Raw genomic sequence first — 25,203 nt, 5'->3', positions numbered from 1 at the left:
CCCATCCCCAGTTACATCTTTCATTGTGTAGAGGAATCTCCCTTTAATACACTTTCCACTTTCCAAATTGTGATATTCAATTAGCATATTTTGAAGGTCAGTCCTAAATGATGGAAAAGCCACATCATTTTTGGTTGTAAGGCTAACCTTCAATGGCTGAGCCATCCCGGCAGTTCCGTCCGTATCATCTTGCTGTGTGGTATTGTGAATGAGAGAATGCTTCCGACTATTTATTTGCCTAAGGTTAAGGAAGGGGAATGGGATGGAGGAGCATTATGTAAGCACATACTATCTCCAGGCACTGGGTTCAGTTACTTTTCCTTTAGTTTTTAACCAGAGAGACACATATTCTCAGATATGCTACAGAATTATGGACACCTGGACTTTGTTCATTCAAACATTATCATGTTCTAAGTAATGAGAGAAAGAGAAAGCCTGTTCTAGTAGTTAGTGCATATTACCATTTCTCTTTTCCTTTAGTTTTAGTTTTGGTTCTTAATTTTCTGAGGTTTTGAGATATAAAATATAAACAGACATACAAACCACCTACAGAATATTCTTTTTTTTTTCAGTACCTAAACAGATTAAATTTAAAAATGACAAGAGTATTTGTTTAAACTCTGTCTTAATATGAAATGGTGCAACATTTAATAATAGTAATTTAACTCTGTCTGCAGACACCAAATACTTTAATTACTGTTTATTTTTAATTTGATATGTAATACAAACTCACATTTGTGTCCATGTGATTTCATATAGTATAATTATTTTAATATGTTTGACTCTTGGGTTTTTTTTTTTCTTTGAAAGACAAACTTCACAAATGTGAAGCTAAAGTCTCCACATGCACCTCTGCTGGGTGTGTTACAGTAGACTTCTGTTCCAGTGCGACACACACACCCCTGAGGTGACATGAAATAACACTGTGCTGCCCAATGGGAAACCCTGTCTTGAAAAAAAAAGTCACTTTTTTTAAAGGTATTTTTTATCTGTAGAGCAACAGACTTTGCATTTGAGGGCTCCTCATGGTCCCCCTCAAGTACCTTGTTAATATTCGAAGTTCTTATGAAATTGACTTATCAGCATGGTTTGTTTTCAGAGTTCCATTTCATCCCTCTTCAGTAAGCTACTGAGGAAATCTTGAATGAGATCTTTAGATATTTTTGTAATGGAACTTCCAAAAAAAAAAAAAACCAAAAACAAAAATAAAAACCAAAAATTCCAAAATACCTCTGTTAAAAACAAAATGTTTCCACCTTAACCACAGTTTCTTTGACTTAAATTAGGAAGTTCTCTTACAGCAAGGCTGAGAAAATGAATCTCTCTCTGTCTCTGTCTTTCTCTCTGTCTCTCTCTGTCTCTGTCTCTGTCTCTCTCTCTCTCTCTCTCCTCCATGATACCTCATTCTGTTTCACCCTAATCCAAGAGTAGCTATCCATTTCTTCTTATAAGATAAAGAAATTATATGTTGAAATATTTTATTAGATTTGTGAGTTTAAAAAATCAATATCGTTTTAAGGCATTAGCTTTTAAAATTGAAAGGATACTAAAAAGTGTAGCTCAGTGTTAGGATTATCTAACCCAGCTATGTAGAAAAAGAAGGGTATAGAATGAATATGTGTGTGTGTGTGTGTGTGTGTGTGTATGTGTGTGTGTGTGTGTGTGTGCATTTGAGTGAAACAAGGTGGAGCAGAGATCCAGAACACTCTCACTTCTCAAGTTGTCTACATGGGCATACCATTCAGTGTCTCATTTTTTTTTCCCTCCTAGTAGAGAGTGACAGGGGAGTATTATATGAGAGGGCAGATATCTAAATAAATCAGGAGAAAGAAAGCAGGGCTGTAGTTACAGGCTAGGCTTGGCCTGCATTATAGGGGTAAGACAGTGAAACAATAGCCAAGGTCCAAGGATTGGGTGGAGTTGGGAAGGCCTCATCACTGAGGAGAAGCCCGTAGGTCCCATGTACAGATACCACCTGCTCCGTGGAGGCAATTCTTTGGACTCTGTGTGGTCTTGAAACATGTACAAAGTGTTTCTAGCAGCCATCAGCCATATTGACAGAATAGATTGAAAGAGAAGTAAATTAAAAAAACAGAAAAGCCATTGAGAGGGGGAAGAGAACTGGATATCTAGCATTTATTACACACATGCCTGACCTCCGCTGGGTCCTTCCCATCTGGCTGTCATAACCATCCTCCGAGGAAGGCACTGTCATTCCAGCTTTATTTCATTTTATAGACGAGGAAATTGAGAACCAGAAAAATGCTGCATAAATTTACCTAACAAGTATGGGGATCTGGCTTTAAACCTGGGAAATCAAAAACAGTGACTTGGATGCAACAGGGAAGGCAGTTAATTCGTTTACTGAAAGATCCACAGAAAGATTAGATACCATGAATGTACATTTATGCAGGGGAATTAGTTGATGCCTGGTGGTATTTCATACAATGAAATAACTTGCTTTCCAGTCCATCCTAAATAGGTAAAGCTTTCTAAAGTGCTGATTAAGAGGTGCCAACGCCACTCAAATTAAAGCAGCATGTTTTCATATCAGAACTCAGCTGTTAAGCAGAACACATTCCCATTTCCCGTTAGAGAGAAGCAGTCACTCCACCTTGGAATGGAAATGAGCCAAGTGTTCTCAAGCTAGGATTTACATCAAGACAACTTCTGGTCCTTTTTGCAAACAGGTTCTTTGGTTGGGTTTGGTTTTACATCTCTTAGTTCCAGTCCCAAGTCTCAGAGGGGACTAAAGCAGGACGTTCCAGTTTGTGGGAGGGTAGCTTAGTCTCCAGAATGAAACCCTGTGTCAGGGAAAAAAAAAAGACACCCTAGCTTTGATTCAATTCCCTGGGAATCACATTGCCTGTGACATGTGAATTGTTAATAAGCTTCCCCTCTGCACTTCACTGTTACAGATTCTGAGGTATAAGTTATGACGTTCCGTGTGATGGATGCCAGCATTTAAGAGTCCTCAGTACAGACTGCGGCTTTCCCTTTGCATAATTGATGAGGGTATTGTTTCACACAGTAGACTCCAGTTGCATGTTTCTATTTAAATTAAATTAATTAAAATAAAATGAAATAAAAGTTCAGTTTCCCATGCTGAAGAGCCTCATGGGACTGGTGTCTAGTGTACCAGAGGAGCATAAACACATCACAGAGCTCAAGGAAACGTCATTTGACAAGGCAAGATTACTTTGTAAGAATCATAGTGTTAAAGAAATGGGAAGTAACTTAAAGCCGTCCTTATGATATGAGTTTATTCAAGTAGAAACAGATAGTGATTGTCCTTCCAGAATTATTTTCCATGTTGAAAATATTTCAGCTTTCAGAACAGACTTCACACGGTTTTGTTTTTCTTTTTTTTTTTTTTTTTTTTTTTTTGAGTTTTCGAGACAGGGTTTCTCAGTGTGGCTTTGGACCTTGTCCTGGAACTCGCTCTGTAGACCAGACTGGCTTCAAACTCACAGAGATCTGCCCACCTTTGCCTCCCAGTGAGTGCTGGGATTAAAGGCATGTGCCATCATGGCCCAGCTCTTTTCCTTTACTGAAACAGGACTATGAAAGATAAATTACGTATATACTTTTGACTTGACTTGAGTGACATTATTTTAAGACTCTTATGTGTAAGGGATTTTCCCACTGAAGGTCCACCTCTCCAAAATATTTAATTCACTCAAAGTAGTAAGTGCCTTGGTGGTTTTATCACTCTGTAACAGCAGTGTCAAAGATGTTTTCAAGAATAGACTAAGTGCCCGTAAACAGACTCCACGAACATACCTTTATGTATACATGTAATAAATTGTGAATATTCTACATATTTATATGACATCTATGGAATAAGCATTAATCTTAGATGTAAATATGTGTTTTGTTCTCATTTTCATGAACTTATTCATTATGGTTGATAAATGTTAACTAAATTTGTCCTAAAACAGTTTCAGAACACAAAGTACATACTATAACTATTGATTATATTTTGAAACGTAATTCTTGATATAGTAAACACCATGGGAATGTGATGGGGAAAAAAATCACCTTTACAATTTTTTTGTCATCAATTCAGCCTCAAGTTGGTTTTAAACCATTTTTGGAGTTACAAGTCAAGCAAAATACATGAAGAAACTGACTTTGTCAGTGCCCATTGTCACATGTAGGCTAAAAATAGCCCTAAGCTGTGCTTCTTCCTGCACTCCAGACCCCTTGCCTCAGAGCCTGGGTACCTAATTTTATGAATTTGTTCTTTAAATGTTACTTTGGGTTTTCATCCCCCCCCCAGTTGCCTCCCGCTGGGTTGTGGATGGTTGACTCATCAGTGCTTGACTCTCTTCCCACCACCCTTCATCTTGCCCAGCTGTGAGGTGCTCCTAGAAACACTTACAGCTGTTCCTTCGCTTCCCCCAGATCGCCTAAGGGCCATGCTGCCGTAGGCTCCGTTTTTGAACATGCCTACGTGTCTGGAGTTTGGCTGAGAGTTGCCTTCATCTCCATCCTCCTGCTAGCTAGCCATGAAATAGCTACGCTGGATTGATCCTCTCCATATTATTTTTGCTCCTCCTTTGTAGTCCCCACTTAAACATCCTTTCAACTTTCTCTAAGGTCACAGGATGGAGCTGTTTCTGCTTCGGGATGTGGTTGGATTCCTGCCTGCAACACATGCAGATGAGGTGTCATTTGCATAGGGTAGGCTGTTTGTGGAGGATCCAGATGAGGTGGGAGTTATTGGCTTGAGCATTCATTCAGCATGTCTGTGCTCTTACAGAAAGGGAGAGGTTGGACAGAGAAGCAGAGACACAAGGATGCCCTGGCCGGTCCAGAGGCCTGAGTTCATGGGTGATGCCACCGAAGACATCAAAGAACAGCGGGCAAACACCCAGAGACTGGGGAGAGGCAGAGGGCAGATTCGCCCTCACTGTAGGAAGAGCCAACCCGTTTCCTCCTTGACTGCAGTACTGTGAGGCAATGCACTTGCATTGTAAGTGGCTTGTTATGGCTGCCCAGTGATTTCTTTGTTTGCTTGACTGCTGTTTGTGCCCCTTGAAGAATTCAGTCTCCATTTCTGCCGCTGGATTTTCTCTTAAGAACATGAAAACATAGGGTCCGGGATATGGCCCACTAGTTAAGAGCACTTGCTGCCCTCGAAGAGCTGAGCATTCCATCATTCAGTTCCTAGCACCCATGTCTGCAGGCTCCAGGGGACCTAACACCCTCCTCCGGCACGGGGTGATCTGACATGCATTCACTCACATGCACATACATGTACGCCCATTCAGACGGTGCACACGCAGTCACACAAATAAAAAAATCAAATCAGTTTTAAGAAAGAAAGCAAATATATTTCCGAACATAAAACTTCAAGTAAGTTTAACTCTTAAGACACTTTGACCTGCCCAGATCCTATCCGGTCCCACCTGTGCAGCCTAAACATCCCGATCCTTCCCGGGCAAAAGGAGTCTGGCTATTTGTTTTATTCCCTTTGGTAGATCACTGCATACTTCCTGGGCTCTGAGATTGTAGGTACTGCACTCCTAGACTGTAAGATATTGAAGGATATAGGTCGGGTTAGTTATGCCTACCCGGCTGTCAGCACTGTTACGAGATAATCTAGATAAAGTAGGAAATCTTATTTACATAATGCCTGATATGTGCCTGGAGGATGCCAAGTCCTTAATTGTTGGATGGTTACAAGTATGACCAATGGCTTCCCCCCATCCCATCGCCCTCCCTCTCTCCCTCCCTCCCTCCCTCCCTTCCTGCCTTCCCCCATCCCCCTCATCCCCCTCTCCCTTCTCTGGTTCTGGCTTCCTTTTAAGCATGGCCTCATATATTGTAGGTGAGCCCCACACTCACTGTGTAGCTGAGAAGAACCTGAAATTCAATTCTCCTGCTTCCCCCTACAAAGTAAAGGATTGATTTCCGGTGGCTTTGCGGTGCTTGCATGGTACTGAAGACTGAAGTCAGAGTTTTGTGCACACTAGACATGGATTTTACTGACTCCATCCCCAACCTTACATTTCCCCTCCCGCTTTTCTTTTCCCTTTCTTCTTTTTCTATCTAACATTAATGTCTGCTAAAATACTTTTCAATAAAAAATAACCGAGCTTCCTGCTTGGACAAGCAATAATAGCAGGTGTTACTTCACTCGGTCTGTGCGGAGGCCAGCGTCAAGTGAACAGTAGGTGTGAAAAGGTTCAGGCGAGAAAGCAGAGAGGCAGTGTTGCATGGCAACACGTCTGTTCCTTCCATTCTGATTCTCAGCTCTCCGCAATATCTGGGCGGTGCTAAGCAAGTTATTGACCCTCTGAGAGCTTCTGCATTTGTCCAACCAAAAGGAAAGGAACTTCCATGTCTGGAGATCAAACCCTCTCCGGAAACCTCACAATTTTCATGGGACACAAAGAAACTTGCACTGACTTCCCAGAAGTCCCCCCACACCCTTTGGAGCACATCCTCCACAGGCTAGGGATGCCATATGGTTGTTGACTGGGGCACTTTCTTCATAACCTCGTGTTTACGGCACTGAGTAGGACCATGTCCTGATTCTAGCCAGGGGCCTTGTGGCTTGTCAACTTTGATCAGGGATTCTCGCTATGCTGATCAGTTTTTCTTTGTTTGGAGCATGTGAGCATTGACAAAGTTATCTGTTCTTATTCCAGCTTTCCCCATGCTGTGTTAACTTCATTTTATGGGTGAGGAAACTCACGCATTAGCTGAGGTTATAGAGAGGTGGACATTTCGAATTTAGGCCTGGAAGAAGTGTTCACGTATTGTCACTATGAACCCACCTTGTTTTCCCAGCTAACCAGTGTGAGGAAGCACCGTGTATTGTAGTTTTCCTTAAATTTACATTAATGTTGAGGCTTAAATTTTTTGGGTCTAATAAGTATAGTCTTTGTGTGCTGGGATGAATGCTATTGATTCTTTGTGTCTCTATTTCTCAGCTGTAAATTGTAGGTAATAACAGTGCCTACACTAGAATGTTATGGGGATTGTAAGAATTAAAATATTAAGTCCATTGAAATATAAATACAGGTTAGATATTTTTCTGGCTTTTCATTCAAGATTAATAAGATGACTATAAAATATTTATTGTGTGTTCTTGAGACTTTGAGAAAACAGTCTACTCTTAGTAATACTTTTCCTGTTTTTTCATATCTATTGTTTTTTGACACAAACATATAGAGTACTGTGTGACAATCCTATACATGTATACCATACAGAGCTTTCAGGGCAGTTAATTCTTTTATCTATTTCACTGAAAAGCTAGATCAGTGTGTGAACATTCTATTTATAGACTCCAGGGTGTTGTTCAATAATATATATAGTATGTTCTCATCTAATCTAGGTAGGTAACATTGCCGTATCCTTTAAGCTGCTTTATGTTTGGAGACTGAATGTTTCAATTGTTTCCCACACACATTCCTGTTTTCAATTTTTTTTGAGATTATAATACAATTGTGTTATTTTTCCCTTACCTTTTCTCCCTCCAAATCCTCCCTGCTTTGCTTTCTTTCAAACTCCTGGCCTCATTTTACAAACCATTGTGTGTGTGTGTGTGTGTGTGTGTGTGTGTGTGTGTGTGTGTGTGTGTGTGGTGAGTGTATACACATACCCCTAGATACTAACTGATCATAAAGATAGATGGATAGGTGGACGGATGGATGGATGATGGATGGATGGATAGATACATCCTGATCAGCCCATATGTTACCTGTATGTAAATTGATGTACATTTTCAGGGCTGACCTTTGGTATTGGACAACCAATTGGTGTTGTCTTCCCAGGAGACCCCTATTTCTCTTCTTCTCAGCATTCCTTATTTGTCTCTGCAATCTTAAACATATCAATGCAGTGATATCCAGTGAAGCCAAGCTATGAAACAATTTTCTGGGTCACACAGAGTGACAGTGTCCTCCTGACCATTTCCTGGGTGACACACGCTCCGTGAAAGCTTCCATTCATTTTTCTCTGTCTTTCCAATTTTTTGATTTGCCGTCAGCAAAATCTGCAACTCTTGCATTTCTGGAGGCTTGTCTTGCTTTTGCTTGTGTCTGACTTGCAGAGACATATATGGACGTGCTTATTGAAGGTGAAGGTGAATGAAGTGTTGCTTTTATGGATATGACGGTGTCCACTTGGGGACAGGATACTTACTGATGACCACTGTGAAAATAGCATTTTGTGTGTTATAAAGTAAGACAACTAAGAACTCCCGAAACTGGTGAAAGTTTTGCTTTGCCTCTTTATGAGACTGTGAGATTGCTTTGTTTTCTCTTTATATAAGTTCATTTAGTCATGTAAACCTAAAATAGTTGTTTTAAATGAATATATTTAAGTATATTAGCATATTACTGTAAATATGTGCTTGAATTGGAGGGCATTTGCAAATGTTCCTTTTTAACAGCACTGTAGTTTTGGCTAGTCCGCCCTATCCCCTCCTCCATATCTGGGCTTGTGTTTATCACTTTTTTTCTGATGCTAGAGACTGAACCAGAGCCTGGATCAAGCTAAGCATTGCTCTGCCTCTGAGCCCTAATTAGCTTTCTTACCCCCACTTCCCCAGACACAAGTATTTTGAATTGCCACGTCTGTCTGCCTCCTTTCTGCTCATCGCTCACCACTTGCATAGACTTTTGATAATCCTGGCCTGTACCATTTAATTTCAGAACTGCCTCCAGTTGAGAATCAAAGTCGGACGAAACTAATTATGTAAACAAGACTATCCGTAAATGCGCTCAGACTGAACTGTAGTGCTCTCCATGCCTTCAGCATATATCAACATGGATCTTTGTGGGTTTATGCTACCCTTGTGGAGGCTTGACATGCTTCATAAGTGCTTGATCACAGCTCTAGATGGAAGCTCTGGGGTTTTGTTTTTTCCCTTTATTCTGTAGTACTAATTACAAGCCTCTGCGGTCCTGTAAGGTTTTAGATTCATTCTGTACTCTGTAGGGCCAACCACAGAATAGTCACCCAGGAACTACTTGTTGAGTTGCAATTATTTTAGTTTCCATGCATTGTTTTACTTTGGGGGAGGGCATTTAACAGCCATTATTCTTGTGGTTTAAGATTAAACCATAAAAGAAAACAAACAGGTTGAAAATTTAGCATTATTTTCATCTTGGCATCCCTGAAGGTTCCCAGTGAGTAGCTATTTTATTCTTGTATTAGAACTACAGAATGTTAAATCTTATAATAACGCATCAGCCTTTTTCCTTTATATGTTGTCTTTCAGTGTTTGGTCAATGAGACAATCAAGAATTTCTGATTTTTAAGTAAGGCATGGTAGCCAGATCGTGATCCCCAAATGTGGAAAGCAGATGGGGAAAGACTAGAACAAGGCCAGGCTTTTCTACATAGTGCCATCTAGATGAGACGGGCCTAAGCAGGGAGATACCCAAACAGCACACAAATGAATAAACAAAAATAATCTATGCTTATTTTCTTTTCCTTGCCATGATTATTCATTGTAGCTTAAGATGTAATTCATTCTTTTTTCTTCAAACATATATCCTAACACAATTCTAATGTCTTTTAAATTATTTTATGTACTACTAACCTTGTATTTGTTACCTTGATACGTTTTTTCCTTTGTAGCTGTGGGACCAAACTATCCTTTCCATCTAGTATTGCATCTGACTTATAGGAAGAGACAATAGCCATTCTAGGTTCATTTTTAAGTTGAATATGAAGGGACAATAAGGTCCTAATAACTGATTTTTCCCTGAGTGGCAGAGACTAGGAATTAGCTTGCAGTGTCATGGAAGATAAGTGAAATGATTAGGTCTGTTTGATGCCTAGAGAGAAGAGGCAATTGATAGCTGTTAATTGGTTTAAATCCATATCCAGTCTTCGAATTCCCAGTGGTCACACAGGCATGACCCAGCAACTATGTGCCTCGGGGCTTGTGGCCCTCATTCAATTACTGTCCTATTGGTCTTCCACCTAGCTAGGAAAGCCTGCTCTCGGGAGGGCCCTTGCTTTCACTCATTCTAACTCTGTTGCATGTTATTTTTTTAAGATATGAAATCCCTTTGTCTGTTCAAGTGCACACAGGAAAGGGTTTTCTCTCTTTTTTTCCTTTTTCCTTTTATTACTTAAATGATTAGTGTGGGCTAATATTAGTACATGCACATGGTGTAAGTGCCTACAGTGTAGTTCATGCATAATTATTGTTAACTCTGGATTGTACAGAATCTGAAAGGACACAGGTCCTATTAACACTATTTTAGAGCCTGCTACCTTCTAGCACAGATCTGAGGAGACATTTAATGTATATTTGGTGAGTAAAATGAGTGAGTACTATGAGAGTCAGCAAAGGTCACATTTTATTTCCCGGACTCCTCTCTCTGCTAACTTGTTCCCTTGCACAATCTCTGACTTAGAGAATTTCATTCTGAGTGTGCCAGTAGAACACTGTAGAACATTTGGAAAGTAGAGATACTTGGAGAGAGAAAGAACATAAATTGCCTGCCTGTTCATCAATCTGTGAAAAGTCAAGGTTATTTTTCCCAGATCTCTTTCTCTAGGACCCTCTCTCTCTGTGATGTTCTATCTTCGTCTGGATCTGTAACTAGAATGGGGCAGCTCACACCTCTGTTCACAGGTGACATACACCACAGTACATGAATGAACACCTGCTTCTGTCTCGCTCATTCACAAGTGCTGCCTGTCCTGCACAGAACCCCCAAGGTCGGGGTGGGGGTGGGGGTTGGGTTGGGGGTGGAGCCCATTAATCTCCTCTCTAGCTGTGCTGAGGACCATTGGCTCCTTGGTTGAATGTTAGTATATACCCTTGTTCTAAACTATTTAAAGAAGTGTCTGGGGTCACCCATCATTTTCTTCTTCCACATGTGTTAACAGATTTATTCAACACATATTTATTGACCCGATGTTTGCAAGATGCTGTGCCCAGGACTGACTGGGATGTAGAAGTATTTGAGTTACAGCCCAACTATTCATAAACTAAACACCAAAAGTACTTTATAAACAGAACTGAGTATTGACTCTTTCCCTTTGAAATTAAGAATCAAACCACTCTCAAAGATAAGTATTTTATTCCCTCTCTAAAGTTTTGTTACAGTACACCACAAAAAATACATAGACCTATAATATTTCCCATGAGATTTTTCTTGCAGGTAGGAGAATTTAGGGGGAGTTTATATTTGTGAATTAAAAGATAGATTATATACACATATATTTGCATATTTACACATTATTATAGAATTTTTGTATCAGGTAAAAGGTTTTATTTCAGAATTATTATACTCTTTATAATTTTTAAGTTTTGGTTATTAGTTAAAATTTTGATTTTTTTTTAAGTTAACATGGAAAATTAGTTAAATGTCACATACTGAATGATAGGTGATACCTACCTCTCATCACCTTTTATTATCACATTCCCAAGAACTGCAAAATTGAAAACCAACACACAGTGAAATTTGAAAGAGGTATGAAAGGAAAGTATACAATTAGTTTGCTAATGTGTGAAAAGCTTTTCTTCAGAAATTCTTGTTCCTGTCAAAATTACTGTGTTTTTACAGAGTGGAGTTGACTGTGTTCCTATAGGAATTCCTCAGTAAGCCCTTAAAAGGGTATTTTAAGAATTTTGTTTTTTAGAAGTCTAATTGTCTTTAGACAATTATCCTTAGAACAGCAATTTCATACTCTTATTTTGGGGACATTAACCTCTTATCCTTACATGTGACTGTGCGAATGCTTCAAACAGCCGAGTTAAAAGCTTCAGTTTTACTACTTTAATTGATGTTAGATTTGGAATTATTAATTATTGCTATGGTACACATATTTTATGAAGGTGTAGTGCTGCTCTTTAGTGAAAGGATTGGTAGTTTAACTTTACATGATATCTTTGAAACGTTTCCTATGGTTATGTTACTGTATGTATTTTTATTTTTTTATGCAGTTTAAATTTGTGACTTGAAAGCATCTTTTGAACATACGAATAAGATTTATTTTCAGACTATTCTTTCAAAAGTTTTTTTTTTTTGGTTTTTCGAGACAGGGTTTCTCTGTATTGTTTTGGAGGCTGTCCTGGAACTCGATCTGTAGACCAGGCTGGCTTCGAACTCAGAGATCCGCCTGCCTCTGCCTCCCAAGTGCTGGGATTAAAGGTGTGTACCACCAACGGCTGGCTCAAAAGTTTTAAGGTGAGGACAGAGGTAGTTTTTTAGGCAAGATTTATTTATGTAGTTGTTCATTTTCCTTACTGGCCAGTTGGATGGCAAAATCTGTCAATTGATCCAAATTTTTCACCATCTGCTATTTCCATATTACATGTAAGTAAACGAACTGAAATTTACATTGATTGCAAAACCATGCTATTTTCTATTTGGTAGAGATAATCCAAGATGATTACTAACTATATTTTCATTGCACTAAAAAATTCAGGGGACCACCCATATACTGTTTTTTACAGCGCAAGCTATTTTAAAACCCATTTCCAGGAAAATCACAAAGGTCAGTTGATCTTAACAACTAAGATAGGCCATAATATTTTACTTTATGCAAGATATTAACATTCACTGTAACATATAGACTTAATCTCTACTCTGGTGGTCCACAACATTTTGTATTTCTTAGGCAAAGAAAAATGAAAGACACCGTGATTCCTTCTCGCCCAGAAGTACTTCCGCAGCCCTAGTATCTGTATTTGGAAGTAGTGAGTTTCCTTACCGCATGCCCATTTAGATTTGGAGCTTTGCCTCCAAGGAGCAGAGGTGACCTTGTATTGTATCATCAGCATTTTAGGCTTTGTGGTAAAACTTTCAGTTGGCTTTTAAAATGACCATTTTTTTTGTGTGTGTGTATGATGTGCATGCATTTGCCTACATGTATGTGTGTAGGTGTGCTCATACATGTTTGTGCATTTGGAGACAAAAAAATTGCGCCGAGTTTTCATTCTCTCTGATGTCACTGTTTCGGCTAGACCAGCTGGCCATGGAGGCTTGGAGATCCTGCTGTCTATGTCCCCTATAATCCCATGGTCCCGCTGATGGTCTTGTCTTTTCTTTCGGAGTCCATGATCAGAACACAGATGTATATGTCCGTCCAATGAGCATTTTACTTCTGAAGTTGTTTCCCTAGTCCCTTTTATTTTGTTTGTCTTCTTTTGTTTTCAAAGATGTTTTTTGGAAATTGTACCAGAATCTTCCAAGAACTGTGCAAATTAAATTTTGTTTTGGAGTTTACATATAAACTGAAGCTGGGGGCTAAGCTTCATCTACAATGTTTCTTCCAAATCTGGAGGAAAAATTCTCCTGGAATTAGTAAGAGTGCTGCTGTAACTAAAAGATGGGGAAGGGACATTATAGAATCAAACAGAGGCGCTCAGGCAGCTTCCAAACTTTCAAATCCATGTGCTTATTTAATAGTTTCCTTTTTCTTCTTTTTGCATCTGGCAAATGTAATGAATGCATTTTAGACATTATCTTGTCTTCTTTTTATAAATGCAAAAACCACGTAAGCAATTTATCCAAATCACAATAGCTATGTAGTACAAGACTTAAACCCAGGTAGCTAGCTGAACCCAGTCTGTAGTGAGTTCCTTTCTGTACACACACTAGAATAGTTCACAAATCTTACTTTAAGCTATTCTATTCTAATCCTAATTTCTTTCACTATTATTTTTCCTACATTTAATGGCTCATACCCTGTAATCAATTTATTTTGTTTTTTTTATAAGAATAGATCTTGCCATGTAGTCAAATCTAGCCTCAAATTCAAAATGCCTTTTCCTCTACTGCCTGACCCCTGGGATCATGGTCACTGCCTCTGGTTTTAATATCATCCTTGCCAATATTTTGTCTCTCTTCATCTACTTCAGACTGAGATCAGTGATTTTATTTCATAGTTCTGATGTACGCAAATGATAGACAAGACAAATGATGGATAAAACAACAAATTTGGGTTTTTAAGATATGTAAATAATTTTATTTAGCATTTTACAGAAGGGAAAATTACTATTGGTACCTTTCCTAGACATTTTGTTGAAGGGAAAATGGGAAAGAATGAAGTCAGAACAAACTTCCATCCTCTAGTTTCTGCAGGGTGGCGTCCCAGCCGAGGCCATCCCTACAGTGAGTACCCATGGCATTTCTGCAGTGTCTGCATTATTAACAGGTGCAGGGCTGGGGGCTCAAAATTATTCCCAAAATTTAACCTACAGTATTGCCAATCTTTTCCCCATCTCTAGGGAAATATCCATTTGATTTTGATGATAAAGGGATGTTACCCACATGATAGTAGTTCTTTCCTGGAGTTTCATTGCTTTGATGATCATTTTACACAATGGGTCTACCAGCACACTGAGCTAATTCTTGAGGTTATTATAGACTTTGGTTACAAAAGGTTCTTTCTCTCTCTAAGTGATCTTTTTAAAGTTTCTAACCAAGGGAAGTGAAAAAATGCCACGATCATCATGTAGTTTTTTATATTTCTTCACTGTGTATAATTTCATCTGAGTATGAGTAACATGGTGGCTTTTTTTTGTTTTTTTGGTTTTTCGAGACAGGGTTTCTCTGTGGCTTTGGAGGCTGTCCTGGAACTCGCTCTGTAGACCAGGCTGGCCTCGAACTCACAGAGATCCGCCTGCCTCTGCCTCCCGAGTGCTGGGATTAAAGGCGTGCGCCACCAACGCCCGGCTAGCATGGTGGCTTTTGCTTATGGATATATTACCACAACACTGAGTGTACTTTGGAAATGTGCATGACTCCTGAGAGGATAGTCATCAGTTAATTGGTTTATTTATTTGGGTGTTTTATGAGATAAGATCTTATATGTGGTCAAGATTAGCTTCAAACTCTGGTTTTCTTTTCTTCTACATCCTGTGCTTAGTGAGCAGTGGGGTAGGTGGTGCCTTCCTGGTTTTAACTAACATCTCCTGGGAGGAAGGACTTCTGACAGGAAAATTATTGGATTTGTGATGATGGGGTATGTGTTTGTAATTAGGGATAATTTTATTTAACATGCACATGAAACTTAGGAAAAAAACAAATTTAAGCGGTGGGGTTTCCCTAAAAATACAAATATTTTTACAAATATAAGCATGTTGTCAAGGCAATTACATTCATTCCTAAACCAGCCTTGGACAGATGTCACCAAGTTTTCTATTAATATTCATTGCAGACCTCTCCACTACTTAATGGATTTGTTATGATGTTAGCAACTTTATAAGCATTTTTTGTTCTCTGATATGCTTGAGCAGGTCGATTTCATCCCTGCAGACCCTCCTGATACTACCTATCAACTATATTGCAGAGAAAGTTGACTGCAAGTAGGAATTTCTTTATAAAACTGTAGTTTCATTCAGTGTACTGAGAAACAGACTGGAGAACATAAATAAAGGCTTATGACAAATACTACTTCTATGCTAGAGAGAAAAGAGAAACAATAAAATTATGCATAACCCTGACTAGAATGTCAATAGGACCAGTGTCTCTGGAATGGTTGCTTGTTTGTGTTCTGTAAGTAATGTCTCAGTAGGTGGGGTGGGGGAGAGTTTACATCCAGCTACGACTCTGGGCTCTTCATCATCAATCTCACGTGACTTTGATGAATTTCCCTGAAATGCTTACCACTTACGTGTTCGCCTCTTTCCAGCTGTGGTTGTGTAAATATTTAGATATTCCGGTCACTCTTGTTTATATTTTATCTTCCAACTGGGTCTTGTTGAAGGAATTCTGTCCTGGCCTTTTCTGCGTGCTGATCTTGCTGAAGTCAGTGGTGTTACATCCCCAGGGAGCCACCAGTGTTCTTCTTAAGGACAGTGGACAATAACATCCTAAGTCCTTGCTAAAGGACTGTGTCGCCCTGGTTCTTGTTAGGGAACAATATCATCTCACTGTCAAGGTGTCATGACTTCAGCCCTTTTTCTTTTACTTTTTCTTCTTTGTAACTGTTGCATTACGATATAGAGTGCGGGTTTTGCCATTTATTCCATAACCTTTCTATCTTTTTCTATAAAATTAGCATAGCCACAATGGTGACTGGCAGGTGACTTGAGAACATTTTATAATTTTAGGGCATTTTTCCAGTGTGTAAGGTTTACCCATACCTTGACACTCGACACGCAGAGATCAGAGGACACACTTGGTTTCTTTGTCCTCTGTGTCGTCCATTTCTGCATACCAGCACATTTCTAAAAAGGTCCCCGTCTTACAGTTGCATACATCTGTGCCCAGCTTCATGTGGTCTTGATGATTTGAACATACGTATGCAGTAAGTACCTACCCACTCGGCCCTCTCCGTGGCTCTGTTATCTTTCTTTACCCAGAGATGCCACAAGGTAGCCCAGGCTATTGTGGAATAACTGATCCTCCTTCCTTAGCCCTCTGAAGGCTGGGATTGCATGCATACATCCGCACTCTGTTATGAAAGTAGCTTTCATTATATACATAGTTTGCAAACTGAAGTTCTCAGCAATCTGAAAACTGATATTGTTAGGATGCCTAGCAATTTAAACTCATATTTATACAAGGAAAACTTTGAGTAGAAGGTCTTCATTAAGTTAATTTGGTTTACAGGTAAATGTTCTTGTTTTATGGAGAAAGAAAACAGAGGTCATCAGACTTGACAGCTTCTCGGTATTTTGTCATTACCATTTTAGAAGTTAGACATTAAAATAAACACTTGCAGTTTTGAAAGACAAAGGGACGGGCCATATTTACATATTGATTTCAACCAGTTAGTCCCAGCAGGATGTATGGGACTATTTGCAAACAGCATGAGTTTGGATTTGCCTAGGTCTAAAATCCAACACTGCCACCTCCCCACGGAATGGCAGCTGAGACTTCAGTTCTGCATGTTGACACCATACTTAATGACACTCACTTCAGAAAGATTCCCCGTATCAGTAGAGATACTAGGTGACTGACAGGAGGTCTCTCTTCACTCCCATTCCTTCCTGCTCATATTTGGTCCCACACAAAAACGTTTATTATAGTTTTGATGAAGATGATGATTGGTGTTATGGTCTTTTATTATCGAGGCTAATTCATTATGTATATGAGTCAGATATTGCAAAGTCTCTTTTCTGAGGGTTGAACGTTAATAAAGAATCGGAACACTTTCATGTTTTTGTTGTGATTTCCAAAGTCCTGTGGCAGTCGGAGGACTACTTTTCTGATGATGTGGTTTGGTCTCTTTAGATAACTATATATTTAATGGTGTACATTTTCTAATCAAATGTACTCATCAGGAACAAAACTCAGTAGAACCCCCTTTTAAAAAGAGAGAGAGAAGAAGAAGAAAAGACTTTGCCTAAATAAGCTTGGGAAACGGTGTGTATTACATGCATTCTCTGGCAGATCAGAATGTCCATTAGTAAGAGTAGACCCTGAGAACTTCAGTTTTTTTTTCCTTTAATATGAGAAATGTTATTAACAATGTGGGGAAAGTGTATTCCATAGAGAATGAAAAAGTTAGTCATTAATAACATAGAAAGCATTTTTATTGCTGGAGCTTTTACCCAATGCTGCTGTGCAAACATGGTGGTGAAAAGTTGGGTCTGACTTTTCTATTCCCCAGCGTGCTGCTGGCTGGGGTCCAGCTCTGGGGAACTGACGTTCAAATGGAGACTCTCCTCAGCAGCAGAGCACTGTAGTGGAGCCTGGGCAGTCTCCAGCTTCTGCAATTGGCCGTGACTTCCTCTACACCTACCCCCCACCATAGAGTTTTATTCTTTCCCATGATTTTTTTTTTGCCCCAGCTCTTTTCTAGCTAATGGCTGTAGCTCAGATTTTCCTTCTTAGGTCAGACTTGGACACACAGCTGTCAGCTCATCATTTCTCTCTGGGCTTTCTAGAAGGATACCCAACCCTTTTTTTCTCTCACGAAAGTTTTTGTCTCTATGATCATTGAAACTATAGTTCAGCCACCAGTGATAGTGTTGTATCTTTTCCCTCCCTCCCTCCCTCCCTCCCTCCCTCCCTCCCTTCCTCATTAGCAGTCTTCTTCCCCATCATCCACGTTGCCAGTGAGGAAGTTCTGCTGATTTGCTTGTTATTATCTCCAGTGTTTCCCTGTTGCCCTTCTGTCAGTGTCTAAGTGCAGGCTCAGAGACTCTTAATTTGAAGGTTCAAATATCTGTTATCTAATCTCCTAACTTAGTCTGCTTACCTTGACTGTATTCTATCAAGAGTAAGCTCTTTAGAACCAAGCAATAGCCCTTACTTGACAAAGGAGTGATTTTCCAGCTGAGGAGATGGCTAAGTGGGTGAAGGGTTCCATGGGAGCATGGAGACGTGAGTTGGAGTGCTCAGCATGAACACACTGGAACAGCAGGATGCATCTGTGACCCCATCACTGTGGGCCAGTGATAGCGGGATCCCTGGAGCTCACTGGCAAGCTAGTTTAGCCAATCAGGGAGCTGCACTTCAGTGAGAGACCTGGTCTCAGAAAATAATACGTTGTAGAGCAGGACACCCAGTATTTACTGGACTCCAAGTGTGAACACACACGTGTATTCTCTCTCTCTCTCTCTCTCTCTCTCTCTCTCTCTCTCTCTCTCTCTCTCTCTCTCTCTCTCTCTCTCTCTCTCTCTCTCTCTGTGTGTGTTTCTCCCTACCTCTCTGTCACATATACACATATACATGTGCACACACACACACACACTTCATCTAATTTGTTGAACACTCACTTGATACTCAATTCCTGTTCTATCATCTAATTTCTTGTTCTCTTTTCACTTTTCATCATTTCTTTAATTTTTATTTTCAGGTTTATGCTCCCCAATTTCTGCCAAGTCACATTATAAGTTAACCTACCAGCGGATCCGTTAAGTATGTAGTATAGTAGCTGTCCCCTGGGTGAATTCCTTGTCTTTTTCCCTTTGTGACTCAGTCTTAGGGAATCTCCTCAAGTCCTGTTGCTCCAGACCCCTTCTGGTTGGCTGGGGTTGGCTTCAGTGCCCTCCCTTTGTGTTCTTATAGCAATATTTGCAATCTTATTTCCTATCTCAAATGGACTTTCATAATTTAAAATTTCTGTGTGTGTCTCACCTCATTAGTTGATTACCAGCAGTATCTGTCTTTCATAATTACAGCCATCCTAAAGGCTAATGATACTCCCAGGTTCACGGCACTGATAATTATGAGTTACCGAAAAGGAAACCCGATTTCATTTTCTTTAGTACAGCCATTGTGAGAATGGAGGCCTTCCTTTCTAAGTTATTTTCTCTCACCTTGCTGTTTTCTTTCTGCTCCTTTCCAAGTCTACCATCCTTTAAAGAATGCATAGCACACTGTGTCCCATGTTCTACCCCAGTGATCTTTCTCTGTAGTCCTGAGTGTAATGCTCTTCTCTCCGCATCCATCTCTGTCTCTGTCTAACCCATCCCTGCTCTGTGTATGTGCAATTGTAAGATCCCCTGACTGCATCTGTGAAGGCCAGAAGCAGATGTTGCCTGCTTTCCTGTATCACTCTTCCTGTTTAAGTTTTCAGACAGTGTCTTTAATGTAACCGGGAGGGCTTTTGGTTGTTGCTGCTTTTATTTTCGAGGCAGCGTTTCTCTGTGTGGAACTCACTCTGTAGACCAGGCAGGCCTCAAACTCACAGAGATCCACCTGTCTCTGCCTCCCTGGTGCTGGGATTAAAGGTGTGTGCCACCACCGCCCAGCTTAACCTGGAGTTTTAACATTTAGATGGACTATCTGGCCTTTGACATCCTCTCCCTTTCTATCTGATGGCTATCCTGTACCCTCTCCTAGAGGAATACCACTATGCCTGGTTTTTACCAGTGTGCTATGAATCCAGTCTTTTTACACTGTAAACAATCTATCAGCCAAGCAATCTCCTCAGCCCCTGGTTATGAAACTCTTACTCACTGAGATTGTCAACTCTCCTTTCATAGTCATTTCCCTAGGACAAACTATTAATTATAGTACTTACAAATGAGTCACAGGTATAAATAAACTTCATATTCCATATAGAGTCTATTGTGGCTGAATACAGTGCATGTTGGTTAAAGAGGAAGGTCTTATGCCTTTTTCTACAATGCATGGTTCTTTTGTTTGTTTGTTTTGAAACATGGTTTTCTGTAGTCTGGTTCGGCTCAAACTAGCCAAGGATGATCTTGAACTCCTGACCTTTCTGCCTCTGCCTCCCAAGCACTGGGGACAGACATGCAATACCATATGCAGACATAGAGTCTGTGATTCCTTCAGCTCACTCTTCTCAGTTAGGTCTTTGCTTCTAGCCATTTATTCGTTTTCTCAGTGGTTCTACTCATGTTTCTGGAACTTTGTAGTATGGTCAGCTCTTTGCCATCATCAGCAGACCTCTGTGAGCCAAAGGAAGCCCACAGATCCCACATCCTTGTGGGGAAGAGAAAACTGCTGGAAGTATTAGCAAAATAAAATAATAAAGTTCAGCACTAGCTCTGAAGACTCTTAGTAAGGTTGTCTGTGGAGTGTTGCTTAGGTTCGTAAAAGTGAACTGAATTTGCTGGGGAAAGTTTGGGAGAGTTGAGATGTGAAAGAAGCCTGCACTTTGATGAGTGGAGTTTATTTGGAGCCCCGTGTCTATGGCAGGCGTTTGCTGGGCAGAAGGAAACACAGCGTGCTCGTGGAGCTAACAGAAGGCGTAGGAAGGCGTGAGCAGGCTGTGTGGAGAGCTGGGCTGGGGAAAGAAAAGGTCATGCTTTTGTGGTCTTATTAAGAACTTAAGAGCAAATGAGTTCAAAGTCTTCCGACCATGTCTAAATGGCCGAGAAACAGGATTTCCTAACTTCAACGTTTCCAACTTTCTATTTTCACTGAGGTATGCATGTTATATGAAAGCCAGGTTTGGGTTGCACTAAAAGGAAACCGAAGTCGACCGAGGTCTGAGACATTTTATGTTTGCTATATTCCCAGCAGGATGCAGTTGAAACTATTTAAGAATATAAGGCATTCCTCTTATTCGATAAAACGTTATGACCAGGACAATTCATAGAAAGAAGAGTTTATTTAGGCTTGCGGCTACTCAGGGTCCGTCATGGTAGAGCTGCAGTAGCAGCAAGCTAGCTGCATGCATTAGATGTCACATCTTAAATCTGAATCCGACAGAGCAAGCAAAAAGTGGCCAAGGGCATATAATCTCAGAGCCTTCCCACCAGTGACATATTTCCTTTAGCAAGGGCCGTGCCACAGAAACCTCTCCAAAAAAGCTCCATCAGCTGGGGACCAAGTGTTCAAATCCCAGAGCCTACATTCTCATTTACACAACCACAGACATGATCCCTGTTTTTGATGTTTAAGTGTATTGCAAAAAAAAAAAGAGAAAAAAGTGTAGCCATACTGTCTTTGGGTTTCTATTGCTGTGAAGACACACCATGACCACTTACAAAGGGAAAACATTTAATTGGGGCTGGCTTACGGCTCAGAGGTTCAGTCCGTTATCATCATGGTGGGACATGGCAGCATGCAGGCAGACATGGTGCTGGAGAAGTAGCTGAGAGCTTTTACGTCTTGACCTGCAAGCGACAGGAAGTGGTCTGAGATACTGGGTGTGGCTTGAGCATATAGGAGATCTCAAAGCCCACCCCCACAGTGATGCACTTCTTCCAACAAGGCCACACCTACTCCAGCAAAGCCACACCTCCTGACAGTGCCAATCTCTGTGAGCTTGGAGGCCAATTACATTCAAACCACCACACATGATGTATTTAAAGGACGTATTTGTATTGAAGGACATTTTATTAAATATTTTATTACCTGGTGCAGGTTAAAAGAGGGTTCTGGGAATCCATACCATTGCCTGTGATATTAAAAAACGTTCTTCTGTAAAGACTGGCAACATTTTAGTTTTTTGCTGTGATGGTGATACTGACAAATGTGTCTCAAGAGAGAAAGGCCTTAGTTGCCTCACAATCCCAGCTTACAGCCCCTCAAGGCAGAGAAGAAAACATGGCAGAACTTGGAGCAGGTAGTTAGGATCCATCCATAATCAAGAGCAGAAAGCCACGGACTAGTGCCTGCATGTTCCGCCTCCATTTACTTTTCCTGTTCTTATATAATCCGGAATTTGGACCAGAAATTGCCGTCAGCGAGGGGGTAGATGTCCCACCTCAATTAATGTCATCAAGATAACCCCCCACGGACTCGCACAGAGGCCAACTTAATTTACAGTTCATCACTGAGACGCCCTTCTTGGGTGATTCTCGATGACATCAGGTTGACAATTTAAACTAGCCATCACAGTACCACTTAAGGCGGCGCCATGGGTTCTCAAGGATCCGCGGGCCGCATCTGTGCAGGCAGAAGTAAGCAGGAGAACTTCCCGAAGGGCAGAGTCCAAAGCGCTGAGGCTTGGATGCTGTGGGCAAGGTAGCCGCTGAGAGTGTTTAGAGAGAGGGTTCGAGGCCATGTTTAAACCCTTGAAGCTCATCCCTTTAACTGTCTCCAGGTGAAATGCTTACCGTTTGTTCTGTTCTCCCGCAGGCTCGCGTCTTCGTCAGGAAGATTTTCCACCGCGCATTGTTGAGCACCCTTCAGACCTGATTGTCTCAAAGGGGGAGCCCGCCACTCTGAACTGCAAAGCCGAAGGCCGCCCCACGCCGACCATCGAGTGGTACAAAGGCGGGGAACGAGTGGAGACGGACAAAGATGACCCTCGCTCGCACCGAATGTTGCTGCCAAGTGGATCTTTATTTTTCTTACGCATAGTGCATGGACGGAAGAGCAGGCCTGACGAGGGGGTCTACATCTGCGTAGCAAGGAATTACCTTGGCGAGGCTGTGAGCCACAACGCGTCGCTGGAGGTAGCTAGTAAGTAACGCGGTTTCCCAGGGGCAATGAATGACATGCGATCACGTGTCTTGACAGTGGCTTCCAGCCTTTGCACGAGGACAGCCTCGATCTGTATGAATACAATCTCGCGCGTCAGCTTTCCTCCCTTCTCATCCTGTTTAGGTGTATAAGCCGCTGGCACTTTTTTTTTTTTTGGACTTTAGACAGCTTCTTTGTAGGTATTTTAAAGATACTATTAATTTCCAGTTTAGTTTTCTCACCTTGGGAGTCTTAGTGAAACTGAACTGAAACCAAATTTAGAGATCGTTATGCTTAATTCACAGATTTTCGCACTGTGTTGTCACGGTGCCCCATGTAAAAATGACTATTATAAATTTACCAGTTATACAAAGATTTACAAATATTCTGAGATGGGCTGGAGAGATGGCTCAGCCCTAACTGCTCATCCAGAGGTCCTGAGTTCAATTCCCAGCAACCACATGGTGGCTCACAACCATCTGTTTGCAGGGATGAATGCAGACAGAACACAGTATATACATAATAAATAAACAAATAAATAAATCTTTAAAAAAGCAACAGGATCTGCAAGTAAATTGGAGAAGCAGATTACAAAAAATGTTTATAAAATGTTCTGAGATAATACTTTGAATAATTCCTATATTTATAGAGAGAAATGTATAAACATTTTTTGCTTCTCAAATTTAGTATGGTATTAATGACAGTTTGATACACATGTCCTCATTAAAGGTAAAAAGTTTTGGAATCCTGAAGGAGTTTGAATAACGTTTGGGTCCAGTAGACTTCCTAGTAGTTTCATCAGAAGAAGCCCTTGTTTGTTGGAAACTATGCTTGCTTTTAGCACCCTGCCTTGAGAAAGGCTTTCCTGTGTTTGGGAAGTTTACAAACTATTAATTCATAAAAAAAAATCTCCTTTAGCACACTGCAAATCAATATGTAGCAACTTAGTTCACACTATTTCACTCATCTAGTCTTGACCGTTACTACTGTTGTCGCTCCAGTTTCAGGATCCTTTTGTCTTAAACCCAACTTTGTAGATGGTGAGCACAGATGTCAGCCATATTAGCTACAAACAAGCCTGGGAACGCTGTTAAAGTTGGGTTTTTATTTTTTTCCTGGAGTATATGATTGCTCTTTGTTTTTCTACGTTTCCTTAGTTCAGGTGCCATGAGTAAAGTAAGAACTATTCTTACACTCCCTAAGGCTCAGACAGGAAGCCAGAGATTGCATCTAATTTCACAGTGATGCTGTCGCCTCAGTAACAGCATTAGCAGAAGTGTCTTGAGGCAGTGCAGGTCTCACAGAGCAGTTGTTGGTAATGCTATTACAAACGTTTCATCTGTGTTTTGCTTGTGTTTCAACCAAGTTTTACAGCTGTAACAACAACTGGAGTTCTTGGTTCCTAATATTTGTTAATCCCTGAAACTTGGAAAAATACAGAATGCTCCTTAAGCCTTCATTTTTACATAAAAATAGTAATATTCTTGTCTATTGGGCACGCATATATATATGTATATATATAACGTAACAATGTAATTAGAGAATTGCTTCTATTGCTTGGCTATCTTTAAAAATTTCTTGTTTCATTTTCATCTGTCTTATAGTGACAAGTAGATGTATTTATATGTATATCCTTGACCTGTATTAACAATCACATTTCTTAAAACAAACTCAGTTGTGATGCTGTTTTACATACTGTATTTAATTATACAATCTGAAAATTAAAACAAGGAATGTTTAGCAGTACTTAATTCTACTATGTATACCAAGAAGTTTCGAAACTTTGGTTTTGCAAAAGAAAACACATTTTCCTAAATTATTTTCAATTATGATTTTTTGAAGAGGAGTAATAATATATGGATTATACATCTAAATTAGATCATGTAAATTAGAAGATACTTATTTTTTTTAAAGATTACTGAAAACTCCAATGTGTCTAATTTAGTTTCAACACCACCTGTCCAAAAAGTGGCCTTCTTGCCAGCCATATTTTCTAGTTTATCATATACTCTGATAGAGTTTAAGGTATGTTTTAGGAAACTATTTTATTGATGTGTTCTCCTTTACACAGTAATAGCACTTATTAAATTTATTTTGTGCCCAGTACAAATTGGTAGCACAATTCTTTGGTACAAGTTAGATTTAACAAGTATTTTGACTTTGGATAATTACTGTAACTTTTAAGGAACATTAATTTGAACCTTGCCCTTTGTGGTTCCCATTGTAGAACATGGCTGGCGATGTCATCTGCGAAGCAGGAACAATCAGCATATGGTTATTTGCTTCCTTTTTAATCTGTTTTCTCCTGAGGAAGAGACATTCCCTCAGGACTAGGCAGACATCTGCTCACTATCTTAGCAGCAAACCCGAGGAGGACTATATGTCTTGGAAAGTCGTCATTATATTAATTAATCAAAGGTGATCTTTTAAGATTTTG

The 25,203-nt window shown here is 40.1% G+C and overlaps 1 protein-coding gene across 10 annotated transcripts in view; it reads left to right on the top strand.

The window, feature by feature from the left end:
- Window positions 1-25,203, top strand: part of Robo1 (roundabout guidance receptor 1) — a 919,114-nt gene that overhangs the window by 607,317 nt on the left and 286,594 nt on the right. For all 10 annotated transcript variants that reach the window (XM_040750585.1, XM_040750592.1, XM_040750586.1 and 7 more), the window contains one exon: window positions 22,440-22,766. In XM_040750585.1, the coding sequence (XP_040606519.1) occupies window positions 22,440-22,766 (327 nt within the window). The remainder of the gene's footprint in view (window positions 1-22,439; window positions 22,767-25,203) is intronic.

Source organism: Mesocricetus auratus, unplaced genomic scaffold (assembly GCF_017639785.1).
Source record: "Mesocricetus auratus isolate SY011 unplaced genomic scaffold, BCM_Maur_2.0 Super-Scaffold_100008, whole genome shotgun sequence".
NCBI classification, from domain to species: Eukaryota; Metazoa; Chordata; class Mammalia; order Rodentia; family Cricetidae; genus Mesocricetus; species Mesocricetus auratus.
The sequence above is the reverse complement of the archived record's forward strand: the minus strand, read 5'-3'. Positions and strand labels throughout refer to the sequence as shown.